Consider the following 17,271-nt stretch of genomic DNA (forward strand, 5'->3'; position numbering starts at 1 on the left):
CATTGACAGGTTGGAATATTGTAAAACAAATACAGGATATACCCAGAATAGTAGGAGGGGCTAACCTTAGGGAATGTGCGTTTCGCATATTGCACAGGGCTTATTTTACCCAGACACAACTATACAAATCAGGGGGCATCCATACTGCTACCTGCCTGAAATGTCAGAGGGCAGATAATACGCTATATCATGCGATATGGGCATGCCCTGCAATAAAAAAATACTGGAGACACATAGCTGTATTTCTATCTACAACTGTCAATTGTGATATTGCATTGAACCCTCTATGTCTAGTACTAGATAAACATGACGCCTTTCCCAGGCTAAACAAAGATAAAATGATGCTATGCCGTAAAACATGTCTCATTGCCAAGAAATGCATAATGCAGCACTGGACCTCTGCACACCCTCCGACTTTCTGGCATTGGCGGAACCAGGTGCACCAATTGCTCACTTGGGAAGCGAGAGAGGCAAAAGGGACATACAAACGTAAAGAGCGCTTTCTAAAAATCTGGGGGTGTTATCTGGATGGGATGACTCACAGAGGGAGAAGTCGAATTCTTAATAATCTGTAATATTTTTGTTTGTTTGTTTTGTTTGGGTGTCAATTGTGATAACAGAAGATTCAATTATAGGTAAATAGGGGGGGAGGGGGATATTATGATCAAGATGTGATATTGGTTATAATATATAGCCGAAACTGGAGGATAACAAATGAAAACACATAAGTCATCGGAGGTTGATACTATTACACTTTATTATGTAAATGATGTTAATTCCTTCTTTTGACAATAATATCACAATAATATATCAGCTTGTTGGAGGGGAGGAGGGGGGAAGGGTGGGAGGGGAGAAAGGGGAACATGGGGGGGGGGGGAAATTATTACAAACATGTTGTTGATGATATATTTAGATGACTGCGTTGTATATATACTCATTTTGGTGTTGTATAATGGTCTGTTATTTCGATAATACATTAATAAAAAAGTTGAAACATAAAGCCGCCGAGTGGAGTTCCGCCCTTATCAGTGTTTTATGCACTCTTAATACTTTTACATATCTATTGCGAAACTGAAAGTGCACAGAGAACTGTGTCAGAAACGGTGGTCGTTTTAAGACTGTGGAGATCACTTGGGACCTGCGTAATAGCAGATTGCTATGCGCTACGCGATATCAAGATAGTCAAGAATATATCATTCATTTGAGATTGTAACAAATCATAAATGTATAAATAAGCAAAGTATGTAAAATATATAGATTTGTCACACAGGTACGATGAAAGAATGATCGTGCATGAAAGGAATGAGTGAGTGATTTTTGTAATAGGTGGTTTTAAATACATATGTGATGTTTTAAAGCATATGTGTACAATAAAGATAATTTGTAATTAATAGACTGGAGCGAATGTGTAATCAGCAATAGGAGTGTTCCAGTAGGTTAACCATATCCCTAATTAGGAGACATTCATAATGTCAGAGCCATGGTTGCGTCAGTGGCCCACTTTAAGTCAGCGTCCATTGAAGAGATTTGCAAAGCTGCAGTATGGTCTTCAGTCCACACATTCACATCTCATTATTGCCTTGAGCAGGATACCCAACGCGACAGTCGGTTTGGGCAGTCAGTGTTGCAGAATTTGTTTGAGGTATAGAATCCACCCTCCTAGGCCAGTTTTATTTTTTTCCAGGCTGCCCTTTCAGCTAGTTTGTGTATAGTTTCAGTTTAATCTATGTTATGTCCTCTCTGTTGCGAGGCCCAATTGACCACTGTTTGTTGTTTTGGGTGAGCCTGGATGCTAGGGATACCCCACTTGTGAGAATTATTCTGCCTGCTTGTCCTCGGAGAAAGCGAAGATACTTACCTGTAACAGATATTCTCCGAGGACAGCAGGCTGATCATTCTCACAAACCCACCCACCTCCCCTTCGAGTTGTCATCTTTTTCTCTCTCCTTTTTGCTTGTTAACTGAGCTGTGGAACGTGGTCGCGCGGGAAAGCACTCTGCACATGAGCAGTCGGGTGCGGGCCGTGTTTAATAAGGCTCTAGCAAAGCTTTTTGCTATGGATTATTCCGGTTCCCGGGCCGACGCAGATCGTTGACCCACTTGTAAGAATGATCATCCTGCTGTCTTCAGAGGATACGTGCTACAGGTAAGTATCTTCACTATTCCCATCTGTGGTAATCTATCTAGCCTGCTTGTCTTTGAAGGAAGCACAATTACTCACCTTTAGCAGGTGGTCTCAAAGGACAGCAGGACATAGATTATTACATCCCTCCCATCTCATTTAGGAGTTGTATTCTCTATGCTGTTTTATACAGCTGCGAGTCATGCACATGAGTGGTCGGGCCTGCCAAAAGCTTCGTGCCGGTGCTTCGTTGGTGATGTCACCCATCTGTGGTAATCTGACCTGCTGTCCTTGGAAAACACCTGCTACAGGTGAGTTACTTTATTTTCCCTGCTTCAGCTAGGCATCATCGATGAAGATGGTATCTCCCAGGCTTTAGAGCACATAGCTAGACCTTTTGCTGGGCCCTACCTTGTGCTTTCAAGGCTTGTTTTTAGCAGGGCTTTTTTTTTCTCTCAATTTCTTTTGTGTATATAAGGTAAATCTGTGTATGTGCTCTGAAATGTATAGGTGATTTTTCCCCTTCAGGGAGAGGCACAGAGGAGGCATTGCACCAGGATTTCAGGTGATTCATCTTAACGCAGTGACTGTGGATAATAGACTGGACAATCTGCAGTTGGTCCCATGGGGATGGAGGCCTAAAGCAGAAGAAATATCAAGTAAACAAAGGTGAGGGGACTTTAACCTTTTTTTTTTTTTTTTTTTTTTTTTTACTTTAGCTTTTTCACTAAGAAACAAGAAATTTATCACATATAACAAGGAAAACCAAAAAAAGAAATTAGAGTTAACAAATCTATCAAGTCCACATCCATGAGAGCTGGTGACAATGAAGAAACAATAAGAAAAACCATACCTAATACATTTAAGTGGGGTATTTTAGCTTTTAAAAATCATAGTACAGTTAACTAACTTCTCTTGGACGGTTAGGATATATGAAGCTTTTTGTTATGATAAATAGTTGGTTTTCAAAATAACTTCTGCATTGGGTTCCAAAATATTTTCTGCAGCAGCATAGTATAACAGTAACTTAAACAGCCCAAAGCAACACATTTCAGCTTATGCCTGTGTCAGGGGCATGGGTTAAAATCCTAAAATAAATGCAAACATTAAGTATTTCAGCCAAAGAACAAGAGTGAGTATATGAACATATGAAACAACTATAAAAACTACTATACTGCACAAATATACTTTCCAACAAATACTATATTTGACTGAATCGCTCATTAAAAAAAAAAAACTAGCTAACACTCAAAAACAAATAAACTACATTACATTGCTAAAATTCATGCAGATCATAGCATCAAGTTATTTGTAAGAATAAACTAATGCAACCATAAATTTTTTTTAACCTACAGTATTATATTTTCTATAAGTTCAGCAAATTAGAAATCTAAAATAATATAAGCACATACATGCCCAAACCTTAGCTATCAAGGTTGAAAAGGCTCATGTAGTAAACCAAACAATATTATTAAACAATAATATTAAACAACCATATTATTATACTAGTGGCAGGAGGCTCTCTCAATGAGATATTTACTGTACCAACTGTGATTTTGAACTAGGCTTGCACCAGCTGCAAAACAGAAAGGTTGTGAGCGCAGTAAGTTGTGTACTGCTAGCAACAGAGAAGGGGTTTATCAACCTGTGATGTGTACTCCTGATAATCCCTAACACAAGGAAGGGATACATAAGTAGAAGGCCTGCTTAATAGCAAAGCTGCAAAGACTTATTTTTTTTTTTTTGCCAAAGAGAAGGAGTCAACAACAGAGCCTGCAAGAAAGCAGCAGGAGATACATGTTGGGGGAGCTATTTTGCACTTTCTCTGCTCCTTACCTGAGCCTTGTGTATGACGGTGCTGACCCCTCAGCCTCACTATCATTGCTATGGGTGTACTATTAGACTCTACTCCCCCTCCCCCTCCCCCCCCCCCCCCCCAGTTTAATGGGGTTATTTTGCACTGGACTCAGCAACCCCTCCCCCAAAAGGAGAAAAAAACAGAACAAAAAACAAAATCATAAAGATGGCTGGCAGCAAAGAGAAGGGCGTGCAGAGCAGGGTCAAAATGAGAAGACAGAATAAGACACAGAGAGGGAAGTTTGGAAGGCAATAGGACATGAGAGACTAGGGCAACAGAGGAGAACAGCTGCATGTCTTATATTCCGCCAGAACCGATATACTCATATCACCCCTCTTCTCAGGTCACTTCACTGGCTTCCAATCCGATACCGCATTCAGTTCAAGCTTCTCCTTCTTACCTACAAATGTACTCAGTCTGCTGCCCCTCACTACCTCTCTACCCTCATCTCCCCTTATGTTCCCACCCGAAACCTCCGTTCACAGGACAAATCCCTCCTCTCAGTACCCTTCTCCACCACTGCCAACTCCAGGGTCCGCCCGTTCTGCCTCGCCTCACCCTATGCCTGGAACAACCTTCCTGAGCCCTTACGTCAAGCCCCCTCCCTGCCCATCTTCAAGTCTTTGCTTAAAGCCCACCTCTTCAATGCTGCCTTCGGCACCTAACTCTTACCTTCTGGATATCCAGACTGCCCCAATTTGACTGTCCCTATCGAACTGACTTTTCACTTGTCCTTTAGATTGTAAGCTCTTTGAGCAGGGACTGTCCTTTTATGTTAAATTGTACAGTGCTGCGTAACCCTAGTAGCGCTTTAGAAATGTTAAATAGTAGTAGTAGTATATCAAAGCTCTTAGTCCTGAAATGCATGAGTGTCAGTGTAACCCTACATACAAAAGCTTAATATATTCTCCAAAGACCAACAGGACATCAATTGCCATGTTTGGGGGGTGATATCCAATGGAGCCCAGCATGGATGCTACCCAGCAGTCTGTTTCTAGAAGTTTTGGCATCCCTGACCACGCTGGTGCATGTTTCCTACCTGTCTTCTTCATTCATGCAGGTACAGATAGGTCCTCGGCTCCATGGAAAATTGACTATTTTAGTTTGCTTTCCTCAGCGGGTTTTTCTTGGCAGCCTTTCCTGTCTTTTGGCGCTTTTTTGTGGTGTGGTTTTCCCCCCATTTTGTTTTACCTGTTTTTCTTAGCAGTTTTGGTCGTTAAGTTGTTTATTTTTTATGGCTCCACAGCCTTATTTTATAAAATCATTTATTTATTTGTTCTCAGTTGTCAATACAGAGTATAAAATACAATCAGTACACAAACAAAGGCTGTACATGTTCAGAAACAATGAATGCCTACAACACTCCTTTGAACAAAGAAGAATATGTCTACATTGACTTTTTGAGACCCCCCACCCCCTTATCTCATAGACATACACTTCCAATTAACATACACCCACACCAAAATCCCCAACAAACAGCCTCCATCGCCTCTCAAACAAGCATCTGTGCACCACTCATTCAGAACCCCCCCCCCTTCCCAACCCATCCCCTTACAGATCTAGTATTTCCAAGCAATGCGTCCAGAGTGAGGCATATTGTCTGTTATCTAATTTGAGAGATTCGGAGTAAATGTTACTCTCATTCTTGCCCACGTCTCGCATTTTCAGGATCCAGCAATCTTAGGGGATCTGGTCAGGAGACGTCCAAAGCTGCAAGATCGTCTTCCATACCAGCAATAAAGATAAATATACAAATCGCCTTTGTGGTTGTGAGGTTCTGTGTAGTAGGGACTGGTCCCTCAAGAGTAGGATGGCATAATCTCACTCCAGATTCTTTTGCACTACCCTGTTAATGGGAATGCTTTATTCCAAAGAGAGAAGGCAGGACATTCCAAATAGGTGTGAAGGAGAGTGCCTACCTGACACCTGCTACAGCTTTCAGAATCCCAAAGTCCCATCTTAGCCCCCTTTGCCTTAGAAATATCAGCTCTGTGTAATATTTTGTATTGTTTTCTGTAAATCTGCTGATTTAACCACTTCATATAGTGTGGAGAAGAGTGAGCAGAACAAGTTCCACTTCTCCTTGATCTGGGTAAAATTAAGAAAAGAGTCCTCTCCCTTTTTAAGCAACTGGCTAAGTGTAATACAACCCCCCCTCGCTCCATCTCCAAAACACTGTAACTCCCAGATCCACTGGGAATGCTACATTGCCTGTGAGGCCCAAGAAAGGAGAAGTGTCCGGGGTTTTACCCTGACGTCCCCGCCACCAACACCACGCTCTTCTCAGTGGTCAAAGGAACCCCAGTTTGGAGGCCGCCTTTGGATGTTTATTGGGTGTCATGTATTAAAGGTTTATAACAGAGAATGGATGACCCCAGTCCTCCATCCACCCTGGGGGTGAAAAACTGTGTACCCCCATGATCCCCTCATAAATAAAACATAAGGGCTACTATGTTATACAGTCTGAGGTCCGTGAGATTCAGGCTTCCTATTTCCTTATTGGGAATTAGCCTCTGGTGTCCTATCCTTGCTCCCCTATGGTGCCATATAAACGAGCATATTAAAGAACGAAAGAGATGTTAATCTCTCCGCAGAATCCAAATTGGTGCAGCTTGTATTGGGTATATGATCTTAGGGAGTAAGATCATCTTCACTAAGGCCACCCTACCCATCAGTGATAAAGGCAAGTCTTTCCATGTCTCACATAGGCGCTTAACTTTCTCTAATGGGTCTAGTACATTACATTTATAGAAAGTAGTTGGGTTAGTACTTAGAAAAATCCCCAAATATTGCATACAGCCCCTTGCAGGTGGGATAGGCAAAGCAGAGAGTTGTGGGTCCACAGTGCCCCCAGACATAGGCAAGAGCTCTGACTTGGCACTATTGGCCCTTAAGCTCGAGAGATCCCCAAAAGACTGTACTATGTGTAGTGCCTCAGGCAGGTCTCTAGGAGCATGGGACAGATATAACAATATCATCTGCAAAGAAGTTTATACGTGCTTCCCTGTTCCCCACAACTACACCCCGTATTCGATCACTGCAACGAATTTTGATAGCTAAGGGTTCAGTGGCTATCAAGAAAAGAAGTGGGGACATGGGGCATCCCTGACACGTTCCCTGTTTCAGAGAGAAAGTATCTGTCAGGTTACCATTCCATTTCATCAAGCAGATCAATCCATAGACTAGTGGGTTGTGTCCATCTACCAGCAGGTGGAGATAGAGAGCAATATTTTGCCTCCCTATATGTGGTCATGTGCTGCCGGAAACTCCCCAGTATGTTCTCTGTCTCAGCAGGTGTGTGGTCACACAGCAGCAGCTCTGGCTAGGTCTCCAAGCCTAATTGCTTAGGTTTTGTTGAGTACCTGGGGTTGAGGGCTCTTTGTGAGCAAGTGTAAACCCTGGTGCCAGGTCCCTCCTTTTCTCCCCACTCCCGCTGGCTCCGTTTAAAAAAAAAACAAAATCAGAAAAATAGACGTCTTTGAGAGAAAAACGTCTTTTGTTTGCAGCTGCTCGCTGGGACTCCAAATTGTTGCTTCTCGGAGCGAGAAGCAGGTAATTTTACCTTTTTATTAGCGGGCAGGGGGTTCCCTGAACGGTCCTCACGTGGCTTATGGCGTCAGATGGCAAGGGCACGAAAAAACGCTCCCCAGAACGCGTACGCGCGTCTAGCGGGGAAGCAGGGGGGTCCGAAGGCAGAGTCGCCTTTTTTGGGCGCCTTTTTGGAGTCGGGAGAGTTCCCCGGGTTTTCCTCCAGTGCGGCGGTTTTTCCCGCCTTAGATGCCCATCCCCCGCTTGCCGCCCTCCCAGTTGTGGCCAGCCACACTGCTCGGACGGCTTCTTTTTGGGCCGCCCTCAAGGTGGGAGACGTTAATAGTATGGTCGCCCTTGACTCGGGTGACGGTAAAAAGTCAAAATTAAAGCGCTATTCTTCCCTTCGGAGTGTCGCGACGGACCACATTTTGGATGCACAGCACGCCTCTCCCCCGCTCTTGGGAGTGCAGGTTGAGAGTTCCTCTAGGGCCGTGGCCCAGGCTGCAGAAGTGCACAGACTGGGGGGTTTCTCCCCTGAGTTCATCTTGCTGCTGCATCAGGCTTTTCTTATGCAAAACGCTGCCCCTGCTCCCCTGTCTGATGAGGCTTCTATGATCAAGTGCCCTCGGGTGGATCTCCCGGGGCAGCGTGTCTGAGTTCTCCCAGAGGTCATTAGCGGATTCTATGGAGGAGACTGATTCTCGCTCGGATGGAGCGGATGACCCCTCTGCAGCGTGGCTTTTTCGCTCAGAGGATTTGCCCAACCTGTTAGTGCAGGCCATGAGCATTTTGAAAATTTCCTCTCCGGAGGAAGGCCCTCTCTCAGCCTTAGCTGGCTCTGCCATTATGCTGGGAACTAAGCGCCCGCCTAGAACCTTCCATGTTCATGAAGCCATGCAGACTTTAATTTCAGCTCAATGGGATACCCCTGAAGCGAGCCTTAAAGTAGCCAGGGCCATGTCCCGTCTGTACCCTCTGCCTGAGGGTGAACGGGAGGCTTCTCTGGCCTACAGTGGACTCTTTAATCACTGTGGTGACTAAGAGGACGGCTCTGCCAGTGGAAGGTGGCACTGCCCTGAAGGACACTCAGGACAGGAGATTGGAGGCGGCCTAAAAGTCGGCCTTTGAGGCAGCCGCCCTGAGTTTGCAAGCCTCGGTTTGCGGCTCCTATGTGGCCAGGGCATGCCTGACCGTTTTGCATTGGACTTCCCCCTCGGATTCGTCCTTAAGGGCGGATTGGCCGGCCCTGGAGTCGGGCTTGGTCTACTTAGCAGACTTGCTGTATGACGTCTTGAGAGCCTCGGCTAAAGGTATGGATCAGACGGTCTTGGCTCGGCGGTGGCTCTGGCTTAAGCACTGGTCGGCTGACCATGCCTCAAAATCTCGCCTAGCCAAGTTGCCTTTTAAAGTCAAGCTGCTCTTTGGGGACGAGCTGAACAAGATCGTGACGGAGCTCGGCACATCTAAGGGCAAGAGGTTGCTGGAGGTCAGGGCATGGGCCGGCAGTGCTCGCCCTGGTTCCTCCAAGGGCCGATTTCAGGAAGCCTGCCGGTATCGCCCAGGCAAGTCGACCTCCTCTTCCTTCAAGCGGAACTTCTCCCCAAAGCAGCATTCCTTTTGCAGGGACCGCCGTCCCGGAGGTTCGTCCTCCGGCCCTCCCCCAGGGTCTCGTACCCAATGACGGGGCCCTGGTCCATGGCCCAGAGCAGATAGGAGGAAGGCTATCCTCGTTTCTGGGAGAGTGGACCAGGGTAACTTCAGACGCTTGGGTTCTGGAAGTCATCAGAGACAGCTACAAGTTGGAGTTCTGCCGGCCCTTGAGAGACGGGTTCGTAAACTCTCCCTGCAAGTCTCCAGTCAAAGCAGCGGCAGTGCAGGAGACTTTAGACAACCTGATCCGCCTGGGCGCGGTGGTCCCAGTGCCAGTAGATCAACTTGGCAAGGGACGTTACTCCATTTACTTTGTGGTGCCAAAGAAGGGAGGTTCTGTTCGGCCTATTCTCGACCTCAAGGGAGTCAATCGGGTCTTGAAAATACGGCACTTCCGGATGGAGACTCTCCGCTTTGTAATAACTGTGGTGAAAAAAAGGAGAATTCCTGGCATCCTTGGACATCAAGGAAGCTTACTTACATAGTCCCATCTGGCCGCCTCACCAGCGCTTCCTGCGCTTTGCAGTCCTGGGCCGACACTTCCAGTTCAGAACCCTCCCTTTCAGGTTCTTCTCCAAAGTAATGGTGGTCATCACGGCCTTTCTCCGCAAGGAAGGAGTGCAAGTCCATCCCTATCTGGACGACTGGCTGATCCAAGCCCCCTCTTATGCAGAGTGTGGGAGAGCTACGGACAGGGTTATTGCTCTTCTGAGCTCCCTGGGATGGATTGTCAACTAGGAGAAAAGTCAGCTGCGCCCGACTCAGTCCCTGGAGTATCTGGGAGTTCGATTCGACACCCAAGTGGGCAGAGTGTTCCTGCCAAACAGCCGGAGCGTCAAGCTTCGGGTCCAGGTGGACCAGTTCCTAGCATCCTCGACTCTTCGAGCTTGGGACTATGTGCAGCTGACGGCCACGATGAAGGTAGTGCCCTGGGCCAGGGCCCATATGAGACCACTACAGCACTCTCTTTTGCGGTGGTGGACTCCAGTTTCGGAGGATTACGCTGTACGCCTTCCCTTGGAGCCAGCGGTGCGCAAGGCGCTGAGTTGGTGGCTGAGGCCAGACAAGCTGTCCGCAGGAATGACTCTCACGACCCCGGAGTGGGTTGTAGTCATGACGGACGCCTGTTTGACGGGCTGGGGAGCCCACTGCCTGGGAAGGACAGTGCAGGGGCTGTGGTCCCCTGCAGAGGCGAAGTGGTCTATCAACCTCCTGGAACTCCGAGCCATTCGGTTGTCGCTTCTAGAGTTTCTCCCGGTCCTGGTGCTGAGGCCAGTACGGGTCCTGTCGGACAATGCCACGGCTGTGGCCTATGTCAATCGCCAGGGAGGTACCAGAAGCGTCCCTCTAGCCAAGGAGACCATGAAGCTATGTCTGTGGGCGGAAGCGAATCTGGAACAGCTGTCGGCGGCCCACATTGCGGGAGTCATGAATGTCAAGGCGGACTTTCTCAGTCGCCATACTTTGGATCCCGGAGAGTGGCAGCTGCCTGCTCGGGCGTTCTTGGACATCACGAAGCACTGGGGCCAGCCGAGCCTGGATCTGATGGCGTCCTCGGCCAATTGCCAAGTACTGCGTGTTTTCAGCAGAGGACGGGACCCTCGATCTCTGGGAGTCGAAGCTCTTCTCCAGCAGTGGCCGGCACAGGAGCTTCTCTACGTGTTCCTGCCCTGGCCCATGATGGGCAGAGTTCTAGGCCGGGTGGCAGAGCATCCGGGCTGGGTGATCCTGGTGGGTCCAGATTGGCCCAGACGTCCCTGGTATGCGGACTTAATCAGGCTTTCAGTGGACGGCCCTCTAAGACTGCCAGCGGAGCGGGGCCTCTTGCATCAGGGTCCCGTGGTGATGGAGGATCCCTCCCCCTTTGGTCTTACCGCCTGGCTCTTGAGCGGAAGCGGCTGGGGAAGAAGGGCTTCTCAGACAAGGTCATCGCCACTATGCTGAGAGCGAGGAAGCGCTCTACTTCTACTACTTACGCCAGGGTTTGGCGTACCTTTGCATCGTGGTACGAGGCAGGCTCTCTATCGCCCTTCACTGCTCCAGTATCTTCAGTGTTGGCGTTCCTGCAAGAGGGTCTGGAGAAAGGCCTGTCGCACAGTTCGCTGAAAGTCCAGGTGGCGGCTCTAGCTTGCTTCAGGAGCCGTTTGAAGGGTGCTTCCCTGGCTTCCCATCCAGACGTGGTGCACTTCCTCAAAAGAGTTAATCACCTGCGCCCTCCTCTGCACTCGATAGTGCCTATGTGGAATCTCAATCTGGTGCTACGGGCCTTGCAGAAGCCGCCATTTGAGCCCTTGTCGAGGGCATCGCTGAAGGACCTGACGTTGAAAACGGTCTTCTTGGTGGCTATCATTTCAGCCAGAAGAGTTTCCGAGCTCCAGGCACTCTTGTGTCGAGAGCCGTTCCTGCGGTTCACTGAGGCAGGAGTGTCGATTCGCCCAGTGTCTTCCTTTCTGCCCAAGATTGTTTCTCGCTTCCATGTGAATCAGCAGCTTTGTCTACCCTCCTTTCATAGGGAGGATTACCCAGAGGAGTACCCTGCTCTCAAATCTGGATGTGAGACGAGTCATCATCAGATACTTGGAAGTGACCAATGACTTCAGGAAGTTGGATCACCTGTTCGTGCTGTTCGCAGGCCCTCGTAAGGGTCTGCAGGCATCTAAGCTTACTGTGGCATGTTGGGTCAAGGAGACGATTGTGGCAGCTTATGTGCCTGCAGGGAAGTTTCCGCCTATTCAGCTGAAGGCACACTCCACTAGAGCACAGGCGGCATCGATGGCGGAGTCCAGATCCGTCTCCTTGGAAGAGATTTGTAGAGCGGCAACTTGGGCGTCAGCTCATACCTTCTCACGACATTACCGCTTGACTGTGGCTGCTCGGGCCAAGGCCCAGTTTGGAGCTTCAGAGTTGCGTTCAGGGATTTCCATGTCCCGCCCTGGCCTGGGTGAGTACTGCTTCGGTACATCCCACCAGTCTATGGATTGATCTGCTTGATGAAATGGAAGGTAAAATTATGTATCATACCTGATAATTTTCTTTCCATTAATCATAGCAGATCAATCCATAGCCCCGCCCAGACATCTGTATTGTTTTTGTTCTGGTTATATTTCAGGTTCAAGTTTAATCTTCAGTTCCTGTTCAGGAGGACTTCGTGTTCAAGTTCTTCCAATTGGATTTTCCTTGAGTTGAAACGATTTTGTGTTACAGTGAGCTGCTGCTTCCTCTTCCCCCGTTTCGGCGGTGGCTGGATTGATATCTAAATTATGCCGGCGCTCCCTCCCGCTTCGTGCGGCAGTAAGGGTATCTTTGTATTCCTCCCGCTTCGGCGGTGTTTGGGTAAGCCAGCTCCTCCCGCGGTTGCGGTAGCAGGATAAGCCAGATCCCCCCGCATCGGCAGGTGTGGTGTCCCTCCCCCGCTTCGCGGGGATGAGCTGGACGGATTCCCCTCCCCCGCTTCGGTGGTGGTGAGCTGGGCAGAGTGTCCCTTTGTGGGTGTAGTTCTCTAAGTGCTGAGTCCTGCGGATGGAGCTTTGATATCGACATACTGAGGAGTTTCCGGCAGCACATGACCACATATAGGGAGAAAAAAGATTGCTCTCTATCTCCACCTGCTGGTAGATGGACACAACCCACCAGTCTGTGGATTGATCTGCTATGATTGATGGAAAGAAAATTATCAGGTATGATAATTTTACCTTGATCATCAACTGTGCTTTGGGTGAGGTATAGAGAGCAGAGACCCAGTCAGCATATGTCCCACTCAAATGAAAACGCTGCAAACCCCAAAAAAGGTATTGCCATGATATACTATCAAAAGCTTTCTCCATGTCCAGCCCCACTATAGTTCCCAGACCACTCTGTCCTAGATGTTCATGGAAGGCCGACATTGGTGGAATAAGATTCATGGAGGCATAGTGGCCTGGCACAAATCCTACCTGGTCCCTATGTATGAGGGTGGGAATCACTGTATTTAATCGATGGGCAAGTATAGCCACCAGTAATTTGACATCCTGATTTAAGAGTGAAATAGGTCGGTAAGAGCCCACTTGGGCTGCATCCTTACCCGGTTTCTGTATTAGTACGATGTGTGCCAGACTCTGATGTAGATCTGCTCCCCTCTGCACTAGCCCGTTAAACATGTCACCTAATGGTGAAAGGATCAAATCGAATAGGATGCGATAGTACTCTGGGCCAAAACCATCGGGTCTGGGGGCCTTTGGGTTAATTTCAGGGATTTAATGCCTGATCTGATTTCCTGCTCTGATATAGATAAATTTAAGACTTCCATCTGGTTGTCCTTAGGGGTCGGCAATATTCCATTCTGAAAAAAGGCTTTGCAGGCATCTAGGTTAAATTCCCTCGCTTGATATAGAGATCCATAAAACTTTACAAATTGGTCCATGATTTGTGATTCTGCAGTGTACACCCGTCCATCTCCATCTTTGATCGAAGTGAGTTGCTTCTTACGAGGCGGTTTCACTAGGTTATCTAGAAGTTTACCTGCCTTACTACCCCATTTAAACAATTTGAAGCGTTGGAACTAAATATCCCTTTCCGCTCTCTTAGTTAATAGTGTCTTTTTGTCTCTGAGCTGCAGCATGTGTTGCTTAGTTGTGTCATTCATTCACAGCACATGTTGCCTGCGAATCTGCTGGTATTCCTGAGAGAGCCGTAAAAGCTCTGCCTCCCTGCTATTTTTCTGAGCGGATGTGTAGGCTATTATATGGCCTCAGGACTACTTTTGAAGCTTCCCAGTAAATAACAGGGCCTACATCTGACATTTTTATGGGTCTGGTAGTCCATCCACTTTTCCCTCAGATAAGTGTGAAAGGCCTGATGGGGAGAACTTCCACACCCTGTCCTTTGGCTCCATAGTAAATGAAATGGTGACTGACCTTGCAGAGTGGTCGGAGAAAGTGACATCAATAATACCTGCGGCCTGAGCCTTTGAGAATAGAGACCGAGCCAGTAACAGGTAATCCAGCCTAGAGTACACATTGTGAGGGTGAGAAAAAAAAAGTAAACTCCCTATCATGGGGGTGGAAAATCCTCCAGATATCACTCCCAACTGGGAGGTCAAGTAGTTAACACCCCTAGTATCCATATTTCCAGCACAAGGCTTGGGTGGCTTGCAGTCTATCAATGGGTCCGCAAGTGTATTGAGATCGCCCGCCAGAACAAGTTGATAGTTGGAATAGTGTATCGTTTTAGCTACCAGTTCAGAGAAAAATTTGTGAGAGTAGGTATTTGGGCCATAAACATTACGTAGAAGGAGGTGGCCACAAAGCTCCCCAAGTAAGAGTACGTATCTACCCTTTCTGTGTTGTACGATTTTGTGGATGTGAAAGGGCAGCTGCTTGTGTAACAGTATAGCCACCCCACTCTGCCTAGTTATAAGAGGAATACACCACCTCTCCTACCCACCCCCTTTTCAATTTCTGATGTTCCAGGGGGGGGTGATGTGTTTTCTGTAAATATACTATTGGCTCCCTCTTTCTTCAGCCAAGAGATAAAGTTGGTCCTCTTAATAGGGGAGTGTATACCATCAACATTTAGAGACAATACACTTAGATTAACCATAATTGCCAGAGAAGATAGAGAACAAAAGATATGAATATCAGTGAAGCCCCGCGAGTCTCCCAGCTGAACCCGCTCAAGCCCCGCACCCTCCCCAGAAGCGAGAATACAAGCAAACAACTTCTCAGAAAGCATGACATTTCCACTAATTTCCCTTCGCTCCAGAATACTTCAGATGCCCCTTTACCTTCTACAGACTCGCAGCCCTCCCCCAAAAGCACCCCCCCCCCATCCACCATATGCACACTATCCTCCTCATATACTGTACACTCACACATCTTTTCTGCCCTGTGACCCCCACCTTCCCCATCCCCCTTCCCAACCCCCACCCTCTCATCCTCCTCCCCAAAGCATTCCACATCCTCCTACATAAGACCAACTAAGAGGCCGCCCCCCTCCTCCCGCCAACTTAAACCAAATCCCCTCGATACCTTCTGTGAACACTTATAGGGGAAATAAAGAGAAAGTCCCGTGCTGCTGGCAGGAACAGTCCAAAATCTTCCTTTAACGATAATCATAGTGTCTGTCCACAATGTCCCAAGCCAGAAAATATCATGGGCAATGATATGGTAACATCAGGCACCTAAGCTCCTGTGCCGACAATGCGGAGGCATGAGCACAACAGCATCTATATCTCCGTTCAGTGGTCAACACTCAGTCTATCTTCATTCTTGCTATTGAGTTTCATCATAAACGCTTTGGCCTCCGCAGCATCATAGAGAAATACTGACTTGCCTCCATGCCAAACGCGTAGCTTTACAGGTATAGTAGGGCGAAACAAACTCCCTTCCCATGCAGGGCCGTACACGTGGGTGTCATGGCTCTGTGCTGCAAGGCAACCCGTGCCGAGTAATCACTGAAAAGAAGCAAACGATTACCCTCATATTCCAATGAGGCTTTAGCCCAGAATGCCCTCAGTATTTGTTCTTTCACCATCCAGTTAGTGAAGTGATCAATAGCAGTTCTTGGCTTGGCTTTAGGTTCTCCTTTAGCTCCTATGCGGTGGGCTCAGTCAGTCCATTATTGATTCTGGTAGGCCGACGACCCTCAAGTTATTTCTCCTGCTATGGTTTTCTTGTTCCTCAATGCAATCATGAAGTTCTCCTGTTTCTGTCTGCAGCGCTAAAATCGGGGATGCCATAACTTGCGCTTTGTCTTCTCTAGCCGAAACCCTTTGCTCTACATCTGTAAGCCTGCGAGAATGCGAATCAAATTTCTCGATCTCATCCACAGCAGATTAAAGTTTAATAAGGCAATCCTCCAATGCTGCAGAAACCGATAGGGATATTTCTTGCACCCAAACGGATGGTTGCAATAATGTCAGGTTCTGAGTTGGCTGAGGCTCCGCCATTTTGTCTAAGCCTGTCTTCCGCGGGGTCTTCAGTCTTCTCTGTGCCCTTGTGGGCATACCGCGATCACCAGACCGCTGCACTTTGTCGGGAAGATCCCAAGTACCAGATGAACGGTAACCTGCAGTCCAGGGGTCCTAAATCCCAGCAAATCTTGGTTTTTAATGCTGATTTTTGGCAGGTTTTAGCGGAGCCACTCACTCTTGCTTTTCCTCAGGTAGCAGGCATCATGTGGCCCCCTTTATAAAATCTTATATTCCGTGTTATTATCATGTATTCTAAGCAGATTACAAATTCACATACAATGTAGATCTTAGGCCCAAGCTCCCCATCCAGGACTAGTTTTTTTCCCTTTTTCTTTAAAAATTAAGCCATATGATTTTATGGTTGCTATTTTTCCTCTTATGTCCCACAAAACTCGCAGTGCTTTTTAAAGAAATGCTCTCTGTGCTTCTAGGTCATGTCTATAACTGACCCTTACAACTGGTGCTTACTGTGCTTTGGATCTGACTATAAGGCCTCTAATTGTAAACTCTGTTCTCAAATGCAGAAAAAGACCCTTAAAGGGCAACAGTTGCTGTGTAAGACTAAGTCTGGTCCATTGACATAAGTCCTTATAGCTCCCAGAGTTGCCCTGAACAGTGTCCTGGGACCTCAGTATACTCACCCAGCTGATGAAAAGCTCCTTTTGAGTTGCTTGATACTTGCCACCTGAAGTTCCTCACCAGGAAGGTTATGTTTTTGGTGGTGGTCATTTAAGCTTAATCACTTAATCAGCAAACTTCAGGTCCTAGTTTAGTTTATTTAAAACTTGATATACTGCCTTTCCACAGTCAGTGGTTCATAATAAAAGATAGAAAAAGAGGAAAAGGACTCCATTAAAATCAATTAGGACAAAAATAGGAAAGTAATTGAGAGGGGGGAAAAAACCTTGCAAAGGACTGCACGATGCTGCTAGACCAGTGTTTCCCAAGTCAGTTCTGGAATACCCCCTTGCCAGTCAGGTTTTCAGGATATCCACAACAAATATGTATGACATTGATTTGCATACACTGCTTCCATTTTATGCAAATCACTCATGCTAGACCTACATCCCATCCTAGCCCCCAGTAGCTGATCCACCATACCAAAGTTCTGTCATAATAGTAATTCTTTGCTGAGTTCCTTCCCAAGGTAGTATCAAAATT

The 17,271-nt window shown here is 47.1% G+C and overlaps 1 protein-coding gene across 2 annotated transcripts in view; it reads left to right on the forward strand.

The window, feature by feature from the left end:
- ZMYND19 (zinc finger MYND-type containing 19) overlaps positions 1-17,271 on the forward strand; it is a 422,686-nt gene that overhangs the window by 230,180 nt on the left and 175,235 nt on the right. For both annotated transcript variants that reach the window (XM_030206586.1, XM_030206585.1), the window contains exon 4: positions 2,651-2,791. In XM_030206586.1, the coding sequence (XP_030062446.1) occupies positions 2,651-2,791 (141 nt within the window). The remainder of the gene's footprint in view (positions 1-2,650; positions 2,792-17,271) is intronic.

Source organism: Microcaecilia unicolor, chromosome 6, assembly GCF_901765095.1.
Source record: "Microcaecilia unicolor chromosome 6, aMicUni1.1, whole genome shotgun sequence".
Classification (NCBI taxonomy): Eukaryota; Metazoa; Chordata; class Amphibia; order Gymnophiona; family Siphonopidae; genus Microcaecilia; species Microcaecilia unicolor.